At 44.7% G+C, this 20318-nt stretch overlaps 3 protein-coding genes across 15 annotated transcripts in view; 1 reads left to right on the top strand and 2 right to left on the bottom strand.

Annotated features, from left to right (window-relative positions):
- Positions 1-1440: 1440 nt before the first annotated feature.
- Positions 1441-8995, bottom strand: Exosc1 (exosome component 1). The gene is made up of 8 exons (XM_003479767.4): positions 8861-8995; positions 8637-8752; positions 6679-6753; positions 4956-5044; positions 3607-3640; positions 2973-3023; positions 2757-2841; positions 1441-2320 (listed from the first exon to the last, which is right to left on the bottom strand). The coding sequence occupies exons 1-8, from the start codon at positions 8937-8939 to the stop codon at positions 2214-2216; spliced, it is 636 nt and encodes a 211-aa protein (XP_003479815.2). The 5' UTR covers positions 8940-8995; the 3' UTR covers positions 1441-2213.
- Positions 8996-9044: 49 nt separating this feature from the next.
- Zdhhc16 (zinc finger DHHC-type palmitoyltransferase 16) lies at positions 9045-19712 on the top strand. 11 transcript variants are annotated; one of them, XM_063245107.1, is made up of 13 exons: positions 9087-9277; positions 9394-9482; positions 13989-14236; positions 14399-14593; positions 14741-14829; positions 15415-15443; positions 15836-15851; positions 16114-16159; positions 16296-16343; positions 17153-17238; positions 17903-18026; positions 18222-18292; positions 19206-19712. In XM_063245107.1, the coding sequence occupies exons 3-13, from the start codon at positions 13994-13996 to the stop codon at positions 19318-19320; spliced, it is 1062 nt and encodes a 353-aa protein (XP_063101177.1). In that variant the 5' UTR covers positions 9087-9277; positions 9394-9482; positions 13989-13993; the 3' UTR covers positions 19321-19712. The 11 variants fall into 11 exon arrangements, with proteins under 11 accessions (XP_012998846.1, XP_063101180.1, XP_063101178.1 ...); XM_013143392.2 differs by lacking the exon at positions 15836-15851 and having other exon boundaries at positions 9045-9170; positions 9324-9482; positions 16026-16159; XM_063245108.1 differs by lacking the exon at positions 15836-15851 and having other exon boundaries at positions 9086-9277; positions 14561-14593; positions 16026-16159.
- Positions 19057-20318, bottom strand: part of Mms19 (MMS19 homolog, cytosolic iron-sulfur assembly component) — a 28360-nt gene continuing 27098 nt past the window's right edge. For 2 of the 3 annotated variants that reach the window (XM_003479772.5, XM_005008045.3), the window contains exon 31: positions 19900-20278. In XM_003479772.5, coding sequence (XP_003479820.1) covers positions 20251-20278 — 28 coding nt within the window. In that variant the 3' untranslated portion in view covers positions 19900-20250. Of the gene's footprint in view, positions 20279-20318 lie in introns of all 3 variants that reach the window. The other variant, XM_063245104.1, reaches the window with a different exon arrangement.

The raw sequence follows: 20318 nt of genomic DNA, 5'->3' as shown, positions 1-20318 counted from the left end.
GACAAGGTCTTGCTTAGTTTGTTCATTCCCCATTCGAAAGCCACCCTTACATTGGGAGGAAATGGGCTTATTACATGACATTCTTGAAAAGCAGAATGTCTTCAATAAAACTGCTGGCTTGGGCAAGGTTACGACACTGAATGGAGATGTTTCCCCAGCTAAGTTCCCCAGGCTGGTCCTGAATTGATCTTCCTGCCTCATCCTCTCCCACAGCTGAGATTACAGGTATGTACTATCAGGCTGGGCTCCATCAAAAATTTACTGAATTCTTGAGCTGTACTGAGTCAATATGTACTCTGAGGTTGAAAGGTGAAAGACAGTCCTGTCCCGAAAGGAGTTCCAGCCACTTGGGGGGATGGGTACACACACTTGTTTACAGGTAAGGGAATCTAACTTAGTGTGCAGCAGATCAAAAGTGTTCATCAGCTGTTGTTTCACTTGTTCTTAGGGAACAGTAAACTGACATCATCCAGTCTCTTATTTCTTCATCCTGAGTATATAGTACAAACATACTATTGAAACGTCCTCTCACTAGAAACTACTGTGATGGGAAATAAATCCAGCTGGGTCTGGTTTGTCCTGAGTGAAAACCTGCCTTGTCTGCAGTTAGCTAGAGCTTGTGGACAGGAGAAAGACACAAACACAGTATATCCTGATTTAAATTAAGCTTTATATACCTAATACCCCAGGTTAGACATGCTTGGGTGAACAAAAAGGCCTAGCCACGTTCTATTTTATTTTTGGTAAGGCAGTGATAGCAAATCTTGCAGAACTTCCAGTGATAAACAGCCAGCTGTGGCACACATGCTGCAGGATGGCCGCTACTGGCCTAGAGGACTGGACTGAAGGCTTTAATCATGCTAGGAAAGTTGTACTACTCAGCTGTGTTCTCAGCCCCTGTCCCTCTCCCCCTTGCTCTACTCTTTTTATGGTGCCAATGTTGAGGCAGAAAAAATTAAAAGTGAAGGCTAAGTGAGAAACTGGCTCTGCAGAGTAATTTGGGAAGAGTAAGAGGAAATGTAAATAAAATCACACGGAACACAGGGTGGGCTGTCAGGAAGAAAGCTTACCTTTTTGTGACACTGAATGTCACAATGTGACATACAATGTCAGAAATACCCCTGGAAGGGGCTGGGGATTTAGCTCAGCGGCATAAGTACCTGCCTTGCAAGCAGGCGGTTGTGAGTTCGATCCCCGGTACCAAAAAAAAAAAAAAAAAGAAAAAAAAAATACCCCTGTAGGACATGGGTTCCATCCTGTTCACCGCTTCCCTCCCACCCCTAAGTTCCCAGACAGGCAGGCTGAGCAGTCCCTCTCTCCCGGTCCTCCTCTGTGTTACTGAGTGCCTCCCTGAAAGATGTTCACAATCAAATGTTCTAAAAGTAGTAGTAGTAGCTATTTTTCACATGCTACCTCTAAACTTCTGGAAAGAAGCAATCATTTCTGTTTTATTTAGGAATGAACTAATTTATTTGTCACACAGTCATCACATGGCAGTGAAGCATTCAAACAGATCTGTCTTACTGTAAAGCTTACAAGGTAATGTATTCACCGGTGCCAAGGTGCTTCCTTTACACAGTACTGAACACAGCCTCGGGCATGTAGTTTGAGGGTCTCCATATTGACACTGGTTCCTTTTCTTTTCTTTTTTTTGAGACAGGGTCTGTAATACAGGCTGGCCCCAAACTCACTATGTAGCCCAAGCTGGCCTCGAACTTGCAGATTCTCTTGTCTGTCTCTTGAATACTGGGACCGTGATACCATGCCTGACTTGTTTGCTTTTTGAGACAGGTCTTGCTATGTAGTTCAGGCTGGTCTTGAACTTATAACAATCCTCCTACCTCAGCCTCCTGAGAGCTAAGATTACAGATGTGTGCTACATACCTATATATAAAAATGTTTTGTCATAGCAAAAATATATATATTTCTAGTAACTGTCAGGAAAAATAAGCTATTTTAACATTATACAGTTTTGTTTGCTGGTATCTCTAAAAGAGAAGTTACATTATTCAGGAGGATGCAATTCACTGAAAGGTTCATAAGAATAATGGTCTATGTAGAGAAAAATCACTTGCAGGTTTTTGTAGCAGTGATTGTTGGCTGGCCCTATGTACGTGAGTAAAAACCATGAGATTGTGAAGCCATTTTTATACATATACCCTTGGAAATAGCTTACTTCCCTCCCTTGGGGGAGGGGGGTAAAATGTAGCTTCCTAGGTCTGTAAGAATTCCGGCTGTACTCGGGCCACTTTCCGGAATTCTTTGGTGTGGGTCTTCGGGCACTGCATCTCACACCAGCTGATGGGAACCATCTGGACACCTGCAAGGAAAAAGCCAGATATTTTCTTGAGACTCGTCTCTTTTCAGCTGGGTATAAAATCAAGTTTTGGGTTGGGGTTGTAGCTCAGGGGCAGACCATTTGCTTAGCATGGCCAAAGCTCTGGGTTTAACCCACAATATCACCTTCAAAAAAAAAGTGTCACCTGGTGCAACTCACCTCACCTAGAAGAAATCTTGTTTATTGAACTGGGTTATTGCATGAGCTCCCTATTTACTTAGATGTAGGAAAACCATTCTAATTTCGGCAGTAGACAGTCATGAATTGCACAATGATGGGGCCATGTTTTGAAAACTGTTTTGTCATTGCATGAACATCATACAATGTATTTGTACAAACTAAGAGAGCTACAGCATCACTGGGTAATATAATCTTAAACCAAGGATAAGTTCAGATGTGGAAGAATGGATGGACTCACCTGATTCACTGTGGGCCACCACCACCCCAAGCTCATTTTCAGCAGTGGTCAGCAAGTAATTGGACTGTGCATCACCTAGGGATATCTAGTCATATAACACTGGTAAGGAAAATGGGCAGCTTGAAGTCTTCTCTGCACAGCTACTCAATTGTTTCTCTACTTTAATTTCTTTTATTGACAAAGGACCTTCAGAAGTTTGCTGAGAATAAAGGATACCACTTTGGCCAAGACAATGTCACCTGGGCGGAAACTCTTATAAATTTCAACCTGCACATAAAGAACAGGACTGTTAAGTGAAAACTTTAGATTAGGTCTATATAAAACTATTAAACCCCTGGTAAGCCAGTTTATTTTTTCCGTTTTGTCTGTTTTTGTTGTTGAGGCAATTGGGTTTGAACCCAAGGCCTTAAGGATGGTAAGCAATCTCTCCTGAGCCATATCCCCAGCCTGAGCCAGTCTACTTCCTAATCCCAGGGTATAGATGTTATTATTATCCTAGTCCCTCAACAATTTTTTTTTTTGGAGATAGGGTCTTGATATGTGGTTCAGGCGGGCCTTGAACTTACTATGTAGTCATGGCTGGCCTCAAACTCATGGCAATCCTCCTGCCTCAGCTTCTGAGTGCTAAGATTAAAGGTGTGTGCCAACACACCTAGTAGTCAATTATTTATTCTTTTTTGAGACAGGGTTTTGCTGTGCAGTTTGAGTTGGCCGTGAGGTCACTATGTAGCCCAGGCTGGCCTCAAATTTTCAGATTCTACATTTCTATTGATCTTTGAAATTCATTAGGGAGAAATTCATTACAGAGATTCCTAAAGCCACGTAAAAAAAGCCCAAATCAACCAACAACCTTGTCTTTTTCAGTCGCTCGAACATCTTCTTTCCTATAAAAAAAGAATTAACAGAAATATTAATTATCTGTGAGAGGGCTGGGGATATAGCTCAGTGGCACAGTGCCTGCCTGGCAGGTACGAGGTCCTGAGTTTGATTCCCAGTATCAAAAAAACAAAAACAGGGGCCAGGGATTTAGCTCAGCCCCTGCCTGCATAAGTGCCTGCCTGGCAAGTGCAAAGTCATGAGTTCAATCCCTGGTACCGAAAAACAAACAAAAGTACAGATTACCTGTGAGAAAGAATTACCTTGTAGGTTCTAACAGCCAGAGAACTGCAGCGTAAGAGCGTATTGCAAGTGATAATGGAGACCCAGCTGCCATTCAGGGAGGCAGGAAGGACAGGCAGACTTAGTCCACAGTAAGAAGGAAAAGCACTTCCCCGTTCTTGTGCCACACAGAGCACCAACGTGTATCCTCCGACTAGAGAAAAGTGGAAGAGTTTGGCAAGAAATAGTGAGCCCTTGCCTGGAAGCACTAAGACTCACATGGAACTGAGGCTGAGAAGGGCCTTGAAAGCCAAACTACCTGGCCTTCGGTGAGTATTTATTCTTCCTCAAACAATCCACAGGAAAACAAACAAACAAACAAAAAACCCTGCTGTTTTCCTACAAACTTGACTTCTTCAGAGTTTTTGGGTACTGGGAAGTGAACTTAGGACACTGCTTGCCAGGCAGGCACTGCCCCTGCCCTGATTTATTTCTTTTTTTTGTGTGGCTTTTTTGAGACAGGCTCTCACTACATAGCTCAAGCTGCCTTTGAATTCACTGTGTAGTCCAGGCTGGCTTCAAACGCATGGCGATCCTTCTGTTTCAGCTTCCTGAGTGCTGGGACTACAAGTATGTGCCACCACACCCACCCCATCACTTCTTATTGTCTAATAACATTTGGGTTTAATCTATATTAAATGTGTGTTTTTTTTTTAAGTTACTTCCTAAAATGCCTTATACCTTGTTTGGTTTGAATCACTCTTGTGTTGCTTATTTTTGCCTTAGCTCAATTTGTCTTATTTTTAAACTCTCTCTTATTAACTTTTTCCTTTTGTCTTAGTTCATGGAACATTTTCTTTGGCTACTACAGGGAAGAACCAAAGCATAAAGGAAAGACAAAAGTAGGCAGGAGTAGGAATAGTAATTGTTTATAAAAATTCAATTCTTAGCCAACCATGAGACCCTGTGTCAAAAACAAAAAACAAAAAACAAAAAACAAAACAAAACCAAAACCAAAACCAAAAACCCCCCCAATTCTCCCAACTATTCTAGTCTCATTCGAGGTGCTAGGGCAAATGTGAAGACAAGAATATTTCTCACCGGATAGTTCCTCGAAAAGAGTTCTTCAGTGGTGTAGAGCCTACATATAAGATGTGCACTTTAGCAAAACGTGAATTGATGCTAGAGACCTATGGGACAGAGCAAGGATCACTATCAGAACATCAACAGTTGTCAGTGCAAGGAAGCAGCAGTAATCTGGGAACTACTCAGATTTTAGCTCAGCAACTCCACCAAACAGAGTTTAAGATGAGGTAACATCTATTCATCTTTGCCTAAGTGATACCTGTGGAATAAAAGCCACAGTAGCTACCTAATACAGTTACTTCAGAAATCAAATGAGATACCACGGCTGGGCCTGGTATAGGTGTGGTGGCTGGCTGAGTCAGGAGGATCAGATCCTCCTGCCTTGGCCCCCTGAGTGCTGGAATTTCAAGCATACACCATCACACCCAGCAATACTTTTTTTTTTGAGGCAAGGTCTCATTATGTAGTCCCCTGGCTGAGCTTGAATGTTGGAAGCCAATGAGGCTGGAAATTGACCACAGGGCTTGGGGGCATGGCCATCCCAACAATAAAGAGCATCGGGACAAGCTACCGGAAGCAGTTGCTTCAGCCCAGAAAACCACCAAGCCCTTAGACAATCCAATCAATGGATTGCTAGGTAGAGGGGTTGAAATCGACACCATCCCTCTGAGCATATAAATAAAGGTGCTACAGTGGTTGAGCCATCCTTTCTCTCCCATCAGGAGAGAGGGTTCCACTTGACCTCAGCTTTGGTCTGTTTTCATTTTCTCATCCTCTCACTGTCCTTCCCCCAGGGAACATCTGGAGCTATAGCTGGTGGCTACACTTGAACTCACTATATAACCTAGGATGGCCTTGAACTTTTGATGATCTTCCTGCTTCAGCCTCCTCAGTGCTGGGATTATAGGCATGAGCCAATATGTCTGTATCCAAATATATATATATATATATATATATTTTTTTTTTTTTTTGGTCTTTTTCCTTTTTATTGGTACTGGGGATCGAACTCACGACTGCCTGCTTGCAAGGCAGGGGCTTATGCTGCTGAGCTAAATCCCCAGCCCCTCAAAAATATTTTTAAAAAAATTTTTTTGCGGTATATTTTAGAGATATAAAATGATTATCAGTAAAATTTTTTAATTAAGTACTGTTTTCCCTTTTTTGTAGAGTTGGAGATTGAAGTGAGGGCCTTGTACATGCTAGAAAAGCCCTCTATTCCTGAGGGACACCCTAGCCTTTTTTATTTTTATTTATTTATTTATTTATTTATTTATTTTGGAGTTTTTCCTTTTTATGGGTACCGGGGATCAAACTCATGACTGCCTGCTTGCAAGGCAGGTGCTTATGCCGCTGAGCTAAACCCCCAGCCCCGCCTTTTTTATTATTTATTTATTTATTTATTTGTCTTTTTCCTTTTCATTGGTACCAGGGATCGAACTCATGACTACCTGCTTGCAAGGCAGACACTTATGCCGCTGAGCTAAATCCCCAGCTCGAGCCTTTTTTATTTTGAAATAAGGTCTCACTAAGTTGCCCAGGGTGGCCTCAAATTTGTGATCTTTCTGCTTCAACCTCCCAAGTAACTGGTATTACAGAAGTGTTTCATCATGCCAGGTTTAATTTAAATTTAAATAGCTCTGTGCAGCTAGTGATGATCACATCAGGCACTGCAGTTCTAGAGTGGTCATGACTTTAGCACTGGGTTTGTGTGAAAAGCATAGATCTAGGACCCACTTACCTTACAGGTGACAATAGCTCCCACATCTGGCAGTAACTGGGACTCTGTTTCTCTCATCACAGATACCACAGGAAGCTACAGAGAAAAACAAATGTGGCTAAGCCTTGGGTGAAAGTATTTGTGGCCTGAGAATAGCACAGGAACAACTTGGTGTGGTGAGAACACTAGGCCAGATGGACTGTGAGTTAAGTTTAGTAAGAGGACAAGAAGCAGAAGCCACGGGAGAATGCTGCTGGAAAATGCAACCTAGCCATTCTGGATTAGGTATACTCAGTTTTCCAGTGATTTTATTGGCACACAACTGTATTGCCTCTAATCAAAGATGATTCCTCTAACGATGCAGAACAGAATTATCAAGTAGGTGTCCTTTAATAATGGCAATAGTTGTTTTCTTCTGGCTTAAGGGAATATTTGTAGTTTTCTCTTTGATTATTGGTGCAAGACGGATCTTTCTAGACTCATATTTTACCAGAGTCTCCTTTGTTCACTGTGCTTAAGTTTTTTAGTTTCCTCAATTTACTAAGTTTCTTTCATTTCAAGGTCTCTGTTCAACTTGTTCTTTCTGCCAGAACTGTGTTCTCCCCAGCCATCCTTAGACAATTCAGCCTAAATGTCACTAAGCAAGGTTCACCTGTTGCATATTCTCATGGTGCTGTATCATTTTCTTTCCACATAGTCATCACATTTGTAACCATATGCTCCTCTGAGCACTTATTTATATGCTGTGTCTTGTTCCCTATGGTAACACAAACTAAGTGTGTTGGGTTCATTATTATATCTCCAGAGGTCAGCATGGTGCCTGATCCATGAAAATGTGATAACTATGAAAGAAGAAACTCAGGAATATAAAGGGCATTCCCAAAATTGATTGAATAGGAAGCTCTTCTTTTTATAGATGCAGAAAAATCTAAAGCCAGAAAGTTTATATTTGGTATCCCAAGCAGAGTCAAAAGGACTACATAGCCATTTTACTTTTAAATCTTCTATTGTGCTTTAGGCTGCTCCTTCAAAGACTATTTACCTGGGCCAGTGCAGTGCCTGTCTGGCAAAGCACAAGGTCCTGAGTGTGATTTCTAGCATCCACAAAACAAACAAACAAACCCAGACTATTTACCTGATTCTGCGCATATCCTGGGCCAACTTCTGCAACTAGGGAGGTCAGATTCATGGATCCAACAGGCATTTATTGAGCATCTACCTTATGCTAAATACTGAAGGACTGAAGGTATAGAGGGAAGTGCTTTTGTGCAACTTAACTCTACCTAAGGAAGAGTCCATCGGGAAACATATACTGTTTATTTACGTGCTGAAGGACAGGAATAGAGCTCTTTGTGAATGCTTAATACCCCAACCCACAAGCTCTTTCTTCAAGAACTATGGTCTATTTGAAAACTTGAGTTGGGCAAAAAAAAAAAAAAGAAGTATGGTTTAGAAGTACATCTTTTTTTTGGTACCGGTGATCAAACTCACGACCTCGCGCTTGCCAAGCAGGCACTTGTGCCGCTGAGCTAAATTCCAGCCCTAGAAGCACATCTTTGAGAACATGATACTTAAGAGGCTTTCTGAAAGAGGTGGGAGTTACAGAGACTACGGAAAAGTGTGTTCTAGATAGATGGCATGTGTACATAGCTCTGCAGTCAGTGAGGTGGAGATAGTGGAGCCAGAGGAAGACGGACAGGTGGGCGTCAGACAAAATTCTGCTAAGCAGGCTACTCTGAGTTTGCGTATTCTCTTGCCTGACATCCCTCTTGGAGTCAGGAACACAACCAAGAGCCAGCAACCTAAGTGGTGTGTGGTGGATCGTGCACAGTACTGGAGATCACAGGAGAAATTGAAGAGACCAAAACGTTCTACGGGGAGGCACGAAAGATGCATCTACAGTGCTGGTGTCTAAGGACCAGAACTGACGGTCGATCTAAGAGAAAAATAAAGAGCAGATGGGAAGTGGCCTCCTTTACCGCGCCATTCTCGCTCCTCTTTGTCAGGCAGCCGGCCAGCGACGAAAAGATGTAGCCATGCCGGGTGTAGGTGCCGCTGCCAGGGCTACCCTCTTCCAAGTTACACAGACGTTCGCCTGCAAGAAAGAACACTGCATCGGCCACCGGCTCCCAGAAACTGATAGCCATCCAGGATTCTAGTCTTTGTCCCCATCTATGACTCCGTACGGGGACCACACACTTACCAGGGATGCAGTATCTCACCGGTGGCACCATGACGGCTCCTGTCTCCAAACCCGTATGAAAACAAAGCGAACTTCTCATTGGTCATATCTGGGAGAGGTTCCGCAGTATTACATACCTTCATTGGTGAGTTGTGTCACGTGATCACAGTAGGCTCTTTGTCTAGTGTGAACTCCATTTCCCAGGCTCCTCGCGGGACCAGATCGGGGCGGGACTTCGGGGAAATCCAGTAGTTGCGCCTGCGCTGGTGACCGGGGGTGGGCTAGCAGCGGGTCCGGGTCCCCTGGCTGGCGGTGCGGGCTGCAGGCCATGGTGGGTAGGATTGAGCTGCCCTCACCGCGGAGCGGGAGGGCTGGTGGTGGACGGCAGTAGAAGCTGCGGGGCTTGATTTGCTTGTTTGAGGATACGGGAGGCGGCAGGTAAGGGGAAGTCAAGGCTCTTGCTCGGCATCCTCCTTTTTTCTAGAGTCTAGCCGCGCGCGTCCGGGGCCTTGTCGCAAGCCTGGGTTCTTGCTCTCTCCTCGTCTGCCCTGCAGGACCTTGCCTCTGACAGAGTGCACTCTCCCGGAGACTAAGACGCAGAGTGGGAAAGACGGTCAACCAGCCCATCTTGCCCGTTTCACAGGTTTGCAAACTCACATTCAGAGACAGGGTTTGACTTGATCAAAGTCGCGAAGGTAATTCAACATAGTCCAAAGCAGAACCAAAGTTTTCTGGCCTTCAGTCCATCACAGTTTGTCCATGCCGTCCTTGCTGAAAGAGTTTTCCTGGTCCTTAAAGCTGCAGTCTTAAGTCTAGAGATCAGATCATGTGGTTGTGTTGGCCCCGTCTTAACTTTGGTTGAGCAGTTCTTCTCTTTTGCTTTATTTCTTGTCTTTTTGAGACAGGGTTTTACTATGCAGTTTAGGCTGGTCTTGAACTCACTTGGTAGTCCAGGCTGGCCTCGAATTCAGTGATCCTCCTGCCTCAGCCTCCCCAGTGCTTTCATTAATAGCCTATGCCACCACACCCAGCAGGATGAGCAACTTTATGATACAGTTACTACTTATTTTTTCTCTCTTTTAAAAATATGTTAACTCAGAAGGGAAGTCTGCACATGAATAAAATACTGCTTTTTAACTAATGTTTGACATCTCCTGATTGAGATTGCAAACATTGTGAGAGCAGTCTTTCTCCAGATGAAATTTGCCACGACTTGGCTCTGTTTAATCTGCCTTTTGATGGCTTTGGAATCTGTTCCTCCGCATATCTCCTTCCCCACCCTCTGGAAACAGGTGGTGACTTAGAGCCCTGGGGAGACAGGAGTGCTGCTGCAAATCCTAATTTGGTGGCAGATGGCCATTATGACCTAGGAGTACTACTGAGGAATGAGACTAGTCACTGTCTGCTGGATGCGATAGAACTGTGCTTTGTTATTTCCTCCTGTATGCGCTCTGGGATCACTCCTTCCTGCACACACAATATTCTGAATTTCGCTTTACTTCAATTTCCGGAATTGAAATTTCAGTTTCTGTTATGGCCATGGACGGCATATCTTTTCCCTAACCCTAACCTGTTCCCCATATCCCACCAGCTAAAGTGAGGGGCAGTGTGGCTTGTTCACTCAAATCTTACTTGAACTCCATTTATGATAAGTGATAAGTAGTGGGAAACTTCCATTTATGTGTTTAGGTGATTTCTGTTTTCTCAAGTGCCTGATGTTTAGCACTATAATTCTAGTAATGGTTTCTCTTTCTCTCCTTCTTTGAAACGGGGTCTCTGTAGCTTACGCTGGCCTTGAACTCTGGTAGTATTCCTGTCTCAACTTCCTGAGTGCTGGTATTACAGTTGTGCACCACCCTGCCTGGTGTCTGTTTCTATTTTAATCAGGAAAAATGATAGAAGCAGATGTTTCAGTATTATCACATTGGCAGGAGTGGCTCTGATGATATATGTGGGATTAAGAGACATCTGACCAGTCTTTTTGCTCCTGCAACAAGTGTCTATTGAGGCAGAGTGTGGTAGTGCATACCTGTAATCCCTACTACTTGAGAGGCCAAAGCAAGAGGATCCCAGGTTTGAGGCTAGCCTGGGCATTTTAACAAGCAAAATCCTGTCTCAAATAATGAAAACACAGGTGCAACCACTGTGGAAATCAGTATGGAGATTCCTCAAAAAACTGGGATTGGAAGTTCCATTCAATCCATCTATTCCCCTTCTGGGTATTTTCCCAGAAAAACTGAAAAGATTTTAGCAAATAGAAAACTCATCCATAGTAAGGGAATGTGCAGTGGTGCAGTGATATATGTCACAGTGATATATGTGCACCCATGTTCATAGCAGCACAATTTGTGATAGCTAAATCTTGGAACCAACCAAAATCTTGTCCATCAACTGCAGAGTGGATGATGTATTTTTATACAATGGAATATTATTCAGCTATAAAAATGATGATCTTGAGGTCTTTATAGGTAAATGGAAGCAACTTGAGAATATCCTCATTACTGAAGTAAGACTCACATTAGTAAATATCACATTGTCTCTCTAGTATAAAAAATAATAACTGACAGAATAATGGGATCCAAAAAGTATAATAGATATTGTAAAAGTGAAAGGGAAGGAAAGTGTTCCAAAGGATATAACGGTATGTATATTGTATAAGATAGATGAGCATATTACTAAATTTCTATTAGATCATTGAACAGAAGAGATTGCACTGTCAATGTTTGGGTGCCTAACCACTTTTTATGCTTTGATTTTGTAACTTTAACAACTGTTGTTAAGATGATAATATGTAATGTATCAACTAGTAATTTTATATTAATTTTTTTTGAATTCTATATTTTTTTCTCACTTTTTTCTATTTTTTAAAAAATTTTCTCTTCTTTCTTTAAATAATGAAAACGAAGGGCTGGGGATATAACTGGGCAATACAGTGCTCGTGTATTATGCATGAGGTCCTAAGTTCAGTTCCCAGCATCACAACTCAGACAAGTGTTATTGAGTACTTCTAGGACACTTGTATTATGTTAAGTGCTTTATATATTCATAAATGGTTGATGTTGGAACAAACCTTCGCATGTAATCTTATCCCCTTATTGAATGAGAATACAAGGATATTGAATTCTACTAGAATTCAGTGATTTACCCAAGCTCACAGAACTACTTAGGGGCAGAATTTAACCAAAATTAGTCAGGGTATGAGAGTTGGTACATATGCTCTATGAGGTGGGCATTTAATGAAGAGCTCAGAAATTCAGGAGGTGGTTGAGAACATCAGAAAAGTAGAGAATCTGAGAATCTTTTCTTTTAAAGAGGGTTCTGATGTAGAATATAATTTACATTTATCACAGGTGAGGAATGTATCTGATGGGTATACTGTTCCTATTTTAGTAAATAGAGAACTCATCCATAGTAAAGGAATGTGCAGTGGTGCAGACAGTCCAAAAGTCACCTAGATTTGTTGTGCGGTAATCTGTTTTGTCTTACTCTTATATTTGATTGTGGCTATTATTTTGTGAATTCATGCCTCAGCCAAATCATAGTTCCAAATAGTAGGAGTCCAACTCAGAGAACATAAGTCTGAGGTTTTCAGCCTTGTCTCTTTTCTGTACTCCACTTTAATTTTCTCAGCTTCCTAGGAGGTATTGGGAAGGACCAGTTTCTTTATCCTGGAGTTGTGATCAGCCAGCCCCTCCCAAAGTGTCAGTCTTTTCTCTCTCTTTTTTTTGTTTTGTTTTTGGTACCGGAGATCAAACTCACAATCTCAGGCTTGCAAGGCAGGTGCTTATGCTGCTAAGCTAAATCTCCAGCCTTTTCTTTTTTTTGTAGCCTTTGTCTGCTGGATTTCGTTTTGCTTAGGGCTTATGAGCCTGTAGAAAGAGGTAATTAAGTGTTTTCTTTGAGAAGCTCTTGTGGGGAAGCGCCAAAGTGCAAGGAGAGTACTTTACTCCAGTTACTGAATTGAAACCATCCCTACAGCCTAACAGCCTTCTCCAGTTTCCACTGGGTTTTGAGCTGCCTGTTAAATAAGTCAATGGAGTTGCTAAGGACAGAGCAGCCCTCCCTAACTGCTAGTGGAAAATCAGATAATTTCTTTTCTGGTAAAAGACAATCTGCAGAATTGAGATAGTCACAGAAAGAGTCTGTTAGAGGATATGTGTCTTTGCTTCTGGTCATTGCCTGGGCAGTGATCTCCCACACTGCGTAAGGTAGTGTGCAGAAATGGAACACTTGCAGAGGAGCCATAGAGAGGGCTGGTGAGCTGGGAAGGTTGATTGAGAAGCCTGGGGCTAAGGGCAGCAGCTGCAGAAAATGTTCTGGAGTGTAAATAACTAGGGTAGAGCTGGGAAGGCTTATACTGGGAGGGCCTCACTACTACTGACATGGAAATCCCTCCAGCTTCTATCTCCGGTGTTAGTGTTCTCTTGGTCTGAATATCTGAAGTTGTCTTGCCTGCTTCATCCTTGGGAGGGAGCTGGGACTGGAATGAGAGACAAGGCATCCAATGTCATGCAAGGGGTGGCTGACCTGTCCTCAGGCAAGATGGACTCTCTTACTATTGGGTTGAATCTGCTGGCCTGTAACATCAGCCCAGAGGGAGTAGGATAGGAAGGAACAGTATCTTTTGCCAAAACTCAGATGGCACCAAGGAAGATCTAGGTGCAGAAACCACATTCACTTGGTGGGGAAGGGCAGGCAGGAATCCCTAGAAAACTGCCACAGTGGCCATGCTGCGACACAGAGGGCAGCTTTGTCTGTGTTGGTTATGCTCCACCCACTGCTCTGTCTACACAGAAGCTCTTGGAAGACTCCTTTGATTTGGAGTCATCTAGCTCTCCCATCTCCTTTACCAAGGCCCTTTATTCTAGGTATGTAGGTATGTATGTTGGGATTGCTGTTTATCTATATAGCATAATATAGATACGGTATCTGCAGGATCAGAATTTCCAGTCCTTACCTCCTGAAATCTCATTGCAGCACTGGCACTGAACATTCTGCAGAAAAGTAAAGTGACCTTTCTGCTTCCCACAGTCCTAACTGGCCTGAACCTGGGTGTTTGTGCTGCAAGCTGGTGCCCTGGGCCTTCCCATTGGGGAGGTAGGGAGCAGTGGGATTCAGGCTAGATCTTCACAATAGTGTGCCCTTTTAGGAGCCATGCGTGGCCAGCGAAGCCTGTTGTTGGGTCCAGCCCGTCTCTGCCTGCGCCTGCTTCTGCTTCTGGGCTACAGGCGCCGCTGCCCACCTCTGCTCCGGAGCCTGGTGCAGCGCTGGCGCTATGGCAAGGTCTGCCTGCGCTCCATGCTCTACAACTCCTTTGGGGGTGGTGAGACTGCTGTGGATGCTGCCTTTGAACCTATCTACTGGCTGGTGGACAATGTGATTCGCTGGTTTGGGGTGGTAAGTGATGCTCAGGCAGCAGGAAGAGGGATGTTTTAGGGGAACAGAGGGATGGACCCATATTAGGTTCTGGAGGCAAGCTTCCTACCCACAGAGAAATTTCTGCATCTCCTATGAGTGAAGCTTCTTGCTGTGTCTACCTGACCTCACTGGTATTGGCAGGTGTTTGTGGTACTGGTGATCGTGCTGACCAGCTCCATTGTGGCCATTGCCTATCTATGTGTCCTGCCGCTCATCCTCCGAACCTACTCAGTGCCACGACTCTGCTGGCATTTCTTCTACAGTCACTGGAATCTAATCCTCATCGTCTTCCATTATTACCAGGCCATCACCACTCCACCTGGGTACCCACCCCAGGTGAGTCTCTGTTGGGGCAGTGGAAAGAGACAGAGCTGTAGGCTGTGAGAGCTCATCTCAGAAATGGGATAGAGAATGCTTTGGAATCTTGGATGTACAAAACTAGTGCTGCTACAGCACTCATGGTGCTCTTCTCCTTTTGCACAGGGCAGGAATGATATTGCCACAGTCTCCATCTGTAAGAAGTGCATTTACCCCAAACCAGCCCGGACACACCACTGCAGCATCTGCAATAGGTGGGTCTTAGCTCTGCTCTCTGTAAACCCCAGCGAGGACCCTTTTGCCATAGTCCTAGGACAAAACCTGGAACTGGAGTTTGCTAAGACACGGATCAAGTACTTGTTAAAGTACACAGTCCAAGGGGCTGGGGATTTAGCTCAGCAGCATAAGCGGCTCTTGCAAGCAGGCAGTTGTGAGTTCAATCCCCGGTACCGATAAAAAGGAAAAAGACAAAAAAAGGGGGGGGCTGGGGATTTAGCTCAGCGGCATAAGCGCCTGCTTTGCAAACAGGCAGTCGTGAATTCGATCCCCGGTACCGATAAAAAGGAAAAAGAAAAAAAAAAAAAAAAGTACACGTTCCATGCAGTGTATTTTTGATGTATCATAATACTCAGGCTAATCCTGTGAATAGGGTAGAAATTGAGGTGCAGAGAGATGACTCTGACAATTATCATGTAGCTGCAAAAGCTGGGTTTGAAGCAAGGATTCAAAGTCTCTGCCCTTTCCACCTCACCAGGATGCTGGTCCTTGTAGGAAAGGATTGGCACTGACATCCCAAGAGCCTTGGTAACCGTAACAGAGCCTGTGTCCCTCCCTCACAGGTGTGTGCTGAAGATGGATCATCATTGCCGTATCCTTTTTGTCTTCTGTTTTGCAGTTCTTAGCCCCAGAGCACTACATAGGGTTAATGGCCCAAAACCCACAGCTTCTAGCATCATGCTGCAGAGAACACTGGGTTTGTAAGAAGTTAGTAAAAGAGGAGCTATGGGAGCTGGCCATCTTCTGGGGAGAGCCCTGGGCTGTGTGGGATGGATCTTCCGGAAGCAAGAAATCTTCAAATAGGTCTTTCTTTTGTAGTTTGCCATACTAACAGACATGAGTGGAAAGAGATGTGGGCTTCTGTGGGTCTGTTAGGGGTGCCGGATGAAAACATCTGTCCCCTTCTATCCTGTTCAGATGTTTGGCTAACCCTAGCTAGGCCAAGTATTGGCAGATTCATTTTACTTTACTCAACATTTTCAGTTTTCACGATTCCCTGGTAGGGCTTAAAAAACTTCTAATAAAATCATCTCAAACTTGGGAAACCATTGCATCTTCCTGCCTTTGGAACAGTTCTTCTTTGAGTGCTGTTGTCTTGAACCAAGGATGAACCCAGGAAGGCCTGGTCATCTGAGATTGTGTTTGAACTTATCCTTAATCGGTTCCCCACCAGCCTGGCTAAACAACTGTGTGGGTCACTATAACCACCGGTACTTCTTTTCTTTCTGCTTTTTCATGACTCTGGGGTGTGTCTACTGCAGCTATGGAAGCTGGGACCTTTTCCGGGAGGCTTATGCTGCCATTGAGGTGAGCCTGTGGTGAGGAGCAGGGCATTTCAGGGGTCTAGAATATGGGGTACAGAGCTTGTCCCTAAGGAATGGGGCTGGTGGCACCCCTCTTCTAGGGGCTGCAAGTGTAACCAGCACTGTTTTCCATCCCTTAGAGAATGAAACAGCTCGACAAGAACAAACCACAGACGCTTGCCAACCAGGTGGGCTGTCCCCACCCCTCTGCCTCTTGCTGCTCAGGCCTGGGTGTAGAGTAGCTCAGGCAGCTGGGTGTGCTCCATTAGTGGTAGGGGCAGGCTGAGAGGCCCAGGTCGTCTCCATCAAGAGTGTGTGGGGAGGCTGCAGTGGTGTGGGGATAGACTGAGTGGCCTGGAGCAAGCTGAAGTCCTTGGTGTGAGTTTTTGGCTATCCCATCACCTTCTCTTTGGGCAGAACCTGGAGTATCTTGGTGATGGCCTGAGCAGCAGGGAGTCTGTGTTAGTCTGTGTAATGGGGTTCCAGGGGACAGAGATCAGACTGCTTCATAGGCATCTGATTATCCTTCGTGTCTCTTAGGACTTTATTTCAGGCACATCTTGGGCTCCAATTATACTCAAGCTGCCTTTCCACAGTCCTTAAGGAACTTTTGGTACTACCCCTTCACTGATATGTGTTGGCTGTGGATCTGGACTCCTCTCTGGGATGTGGCCACTTCATGGAGTTCTGGCTGGAGATTAGGGGTGGCTTCCCCTGGAGCCCTGTTCATGTTGTTGGTTTAATGGCCCAGGGTCAGTTCCTCCTGTGCTTCATCATCTTGTTCAGAATTGCTCTGCATAGTGTTGTCCATGTGATGGTGTCACCAGGCTTGGTCCACCTATCTGGCTGCTGCCCTGACTCTTCTGTGGTGGCTTTAATCCCCATTCTCTCTGCCTGGGTTTGGATTATTTTCTGTGTGCAGGCACTGGGGATTGTACTGCAGTTACTGGAGACTACAGAGCAAAGGAGCCAGGCTTTGTTTTTCATTTCTTTCTAGACTTATCATCAGACCCCACCGCCTACCTTCTCCTTTCGTGAAAGGGTAACTCACAAGAGTCTTGTCTACCTCTGGTTCCTGTGCAGGTATGAACTTTGGTTTTGGTAGTTTTGAGGGAGAGGCACTTTCAGGAATACCTTTTAGATACCCATATGCAGGCAGAAATCCATCCAAGTGACTTGCCACTATTCTGCTGCCCTCACTGAGGTGGCAGTCACCACTTTGGCATTTTGGGGCAGGGAACAAGAAGGATACTAGCATTATTTCTGGTTACTAAGCACTAAGGATGCAGACATGCTTTATGTACCAAGGTAACTTAAACACTAACTGTTCATAGGACCTTCCTAAAGGGTAGTGAGTACATTTATAGATGAGGAAAATTGAAAACCAGTGGAATAAAGTAAGTTATCCCATGATGCATAGCTAGCACTGCTAAGGATGGGACGTGACGTTATCATCCCAATTTGACCCCCAGTGCTTTTACTGCCTTCCACTGCCTTGTAGCACTGATATTTTAGGAAATAGTGCACATTTTTTCTCAGTAATATCTTTATTTCCCTACTGTCCTTTCCACATACCTCATTTTCAGTCCACTTTGTTTCCACTGATGCATTTTCAAATGCAGCTGAAGCATGACTTCTGTCTAGGATGTATGCCAGATGTGACAATGAGGCAGAGATTGCCAGCCAGCTGTTACTGCTCAGTGTCCAGCCTTCTTACTCCCACTGGTCCCCGTCTCTCTCTTCTTAGTTCTGTGGCACTGGCCTTGGGTGCCCTAACAGCATGGCATGCTGTTCTCATCAGTCGGGGTGAGACTAGCATTGAAAGACACATTAACAAGAAGGAGCGACGTCGACTGCAGGAGAAGGGCAGAGTGAGTAGTCGGGCTCAGGTGGGCAGATGGGTAGCTGAACTTGAGTCCTGTAAACACAGGCCATGGTTGGGGTTGTCTAGATAGGTACCCAAAGACCAGAACTGCCTACCTGAGCTGTAGCGTACCCATCAGTTTCAAAAATGAGAAGGGGATTAAGTAGACGTTTGTAGAACTGTGTGTTTTTCTTGGCCCTAGGTATTTAGAAATCCTTACAACTATGGCTGCTTGGACAACTGGAAGGTATTCCTGGGTGTGGACACAGGAAGGTAAAGTAAGACAGACTACTACTGTCCAACAGAACTCGGTGATGAGGAAAAGTCTGTACCTGGGAGAACCATGTACTTGGAATGTGGCTGGTGCACTGATAGGTGCCCCTGCCCCTTCTGCCCACACTGGGGACTGAACCCTCGACCTCTGTGCAGAGCTATATCCTCAGCTGCTTTTTATTTAGAGACAGGGTTTTGCTAAGTTGCCCAGGCTGGGCTTGAGCTTGTGGCCCTTCTGCCTAAGCCTCCTGGAGTGCTGGAGTACAGCACTCCCACCACCATACCAGCTTACTGATGAGGTCTTAAGGGAGTTTCATTTCTACCAGGTTAAAGTCACATGTAGTTAGTGGCTCTTGTCTGTGCAGTTCTGGAGTCTAGGAATAGAAATCATTGCTTTCACTTGAACCAAAGAGGCTTAAAGCTTGAAGCTGACTATAGTGGAATCCTGAGATAACTGTTCTCAGAAGGGCCATTTTGGTAGGATGCTGTGGTCATCAATTGCCTCTCACTTGCATGGCAGTGTCTGGAGTTCAAGCCAGTAATAGATGAGGCTGAGGTCTACTTGTGATAGAGGTCTTTAAAGGCAGCAAATGAGGCTAGCTCTTTGAGCCCGAGAGATAAGGGAAAGTCATTTCTCAAGTTGCAATGACTGAGGCAGTTAACACCAGATGAATGTAAGTACTTTCTTTCCTTCTTCCTGCCCTACTCTCATTATGCTCCTCCTGCCTACCACTGTGCTTGTAGCACAAAATTTCCAAAAGGACTTTAAGGTTTCAGAGGGCATTTATTAGACACAGCTGGAGAAAAGATAGAACTCTTGCTACTTTGGTGCTTGATATATGTTTGCTATAGAATAAACACAAAGGACAGCTAAGGACTTTGAACTCAGAGAACTATCTGTCTTCTTTTGTAGGCACTGGCTTACTCGGGTGCTGTTACCTTCTAGTCACCTGCCCCATGGGAATGGAATGAGCTGGGAGCCCCCTCCCTGGGTGACTGCGCACTCGGCCTCTGTGATGGCAGTGTGAACTGGACTGTGTCAGTGACAGCTTAAGTATTTGTTCTGTTGTCTACAGTGTCTCAAGGGCCCCCAAAGGCAGCTTTTCTATCAACTCTTGATCAGAGCCAGTGGGCCTGCCCTGGGGTACTATGTATGGACAACTCAAGGACCAACCTTCTGCTCACTGCAGAAGCAAGACACAGTGTGGACAAATCCTAGGACAGATGTCCTTTACTCAGGCAAACAGAAGTTCCAGCCCCAGACTAGGGGCCAGGCAGCTAAGCTACCCCACCCTCCAGATACAGCACTGGGGCTAGTCATCTTTTTCCATTTGCTGTCTGGGAGAACACCTGAGGTCACTGCCGTTTCTCACATACTACTGAAGGGAGCAAAAATAAAGGCAACCAATTTGTAAAGATATGTAGTGTCTCACTCTTTGCCCTACTGTAGGGGAAGGAAAAAGAAGCCGGGGTCAAAGCCTAGTGAGGTCCTGGTAGTATCTCCTTGTCCTGAGTCCTCCTCATCCCTAACATTGCCAGTCCTCAAGTTCAGGGCAGTGATGCCTCAGCTGTGTACTTCTGAGGCTGTTATTTGACAGTCAGTCCTGTTACCCAAAGAAGTCTTTATTCTCCATTAGGTAGACAGTTATCATTCCTGGTCCTCAGGGCCACACTTATCTGCATTCATCCCTCAGTAGCAGAGCTCCCTTCACCCGATAAAAGATCCAAGATCTTTCTTCAAACACAAATAGTCTTGCTTAATTACTTCATAAATCCTTTAGAAATCAGGACTCTGATGTTTTTCTACAGCCATGCAACGTAAGCCCAGTACTTGGACTGTCGCTGTGGGAAAGGCAGGCAGAAGCCAATGGTCTCCCAGCTATGGGCAAGATGGCTCAAAGTCAGGAGTTTCTTCAGGTTAGATTGTCTGTCAGACGAGACACGTCAAGATCAAGGGCTCAGCTGCCGGGGCTCCCTAGCAAAAACCTGCAGGCGGAAAAGATTTTGGCAGCATTATCGGCGAGGC

Source organism: Cavia porcellus, unplaced genomic scaffold (genome assembly GCF_034190915.1).
Source record: "Cavia porcellus strain 051 isolate PalLab524CR breed Dunkin Hartley unplaced genomic scaffold, mCavPor4.1 scaffold_2, whole genome shotgun sequence".
NCBI classification, from domain to species: Eukaryota; Metazoa; Chordata; class Mammalia; order Rodentia; family Caviidae; genus Cavia; species Cavia porcellus.
Note: the sequence above shows the minus strand (reverse complement) of the source record. Positions and strands in the feature narration are given on the sequence as shown.

What these genes read in the sequence shown, in the direction of transcription:
- Zdhhc16 (XM_013143392.2), top strand. Translation starts at nt 13,994, where the DNA reads ATGCGTGGCCAGCGAAGCCTGTTGTTGGGTCCAGCCCGTCTCTGCCTG. An exon ending in TACCTCTGGTTCCTGTGCAG is followed by an intron (nt 17,239 to 17,902) that starts GTATGAACTTTG and finishes CTCTCTTCTTAG; the next exon opens with TTCTGTGGCACTGGCCTTGG. An exon ending in CTGGGTGTGGACACAGGAAG is followed by an intron (nt 18,293 to 19,205) that starts GTAAAGTAAGAC and finishes CTTCTTTTGTAG; the next exon opens with GCACTGGCTTACTCGGGTGC.
- Exosc1 (XM_003479767.4), bottom strand. Translation starts at nt 8,939, where the DNA reads ATGAGAAGTTCGCTTTGTTTTCATACGGGTTTGGAGACAGGAGCCGTC. An exon ending in GAGCTATTGTCACCTGTAAG is followed by an intron (nt 5,045 to 6,678) that starts GTAAGTGGGTCC and finishes TCTGTCCCATAG; the next exon opens with GTCTCTAGCATCAATTCACG. An exon ending in GGTGGCCCACAGTGAATCAG is followed by an intron (nt 2,321 to 2,756) that starts GTGAGTCCATCC and finishes TTTTCCTTGCAG; the next exon opens with GTGTCCAGATGGTTCCCATC.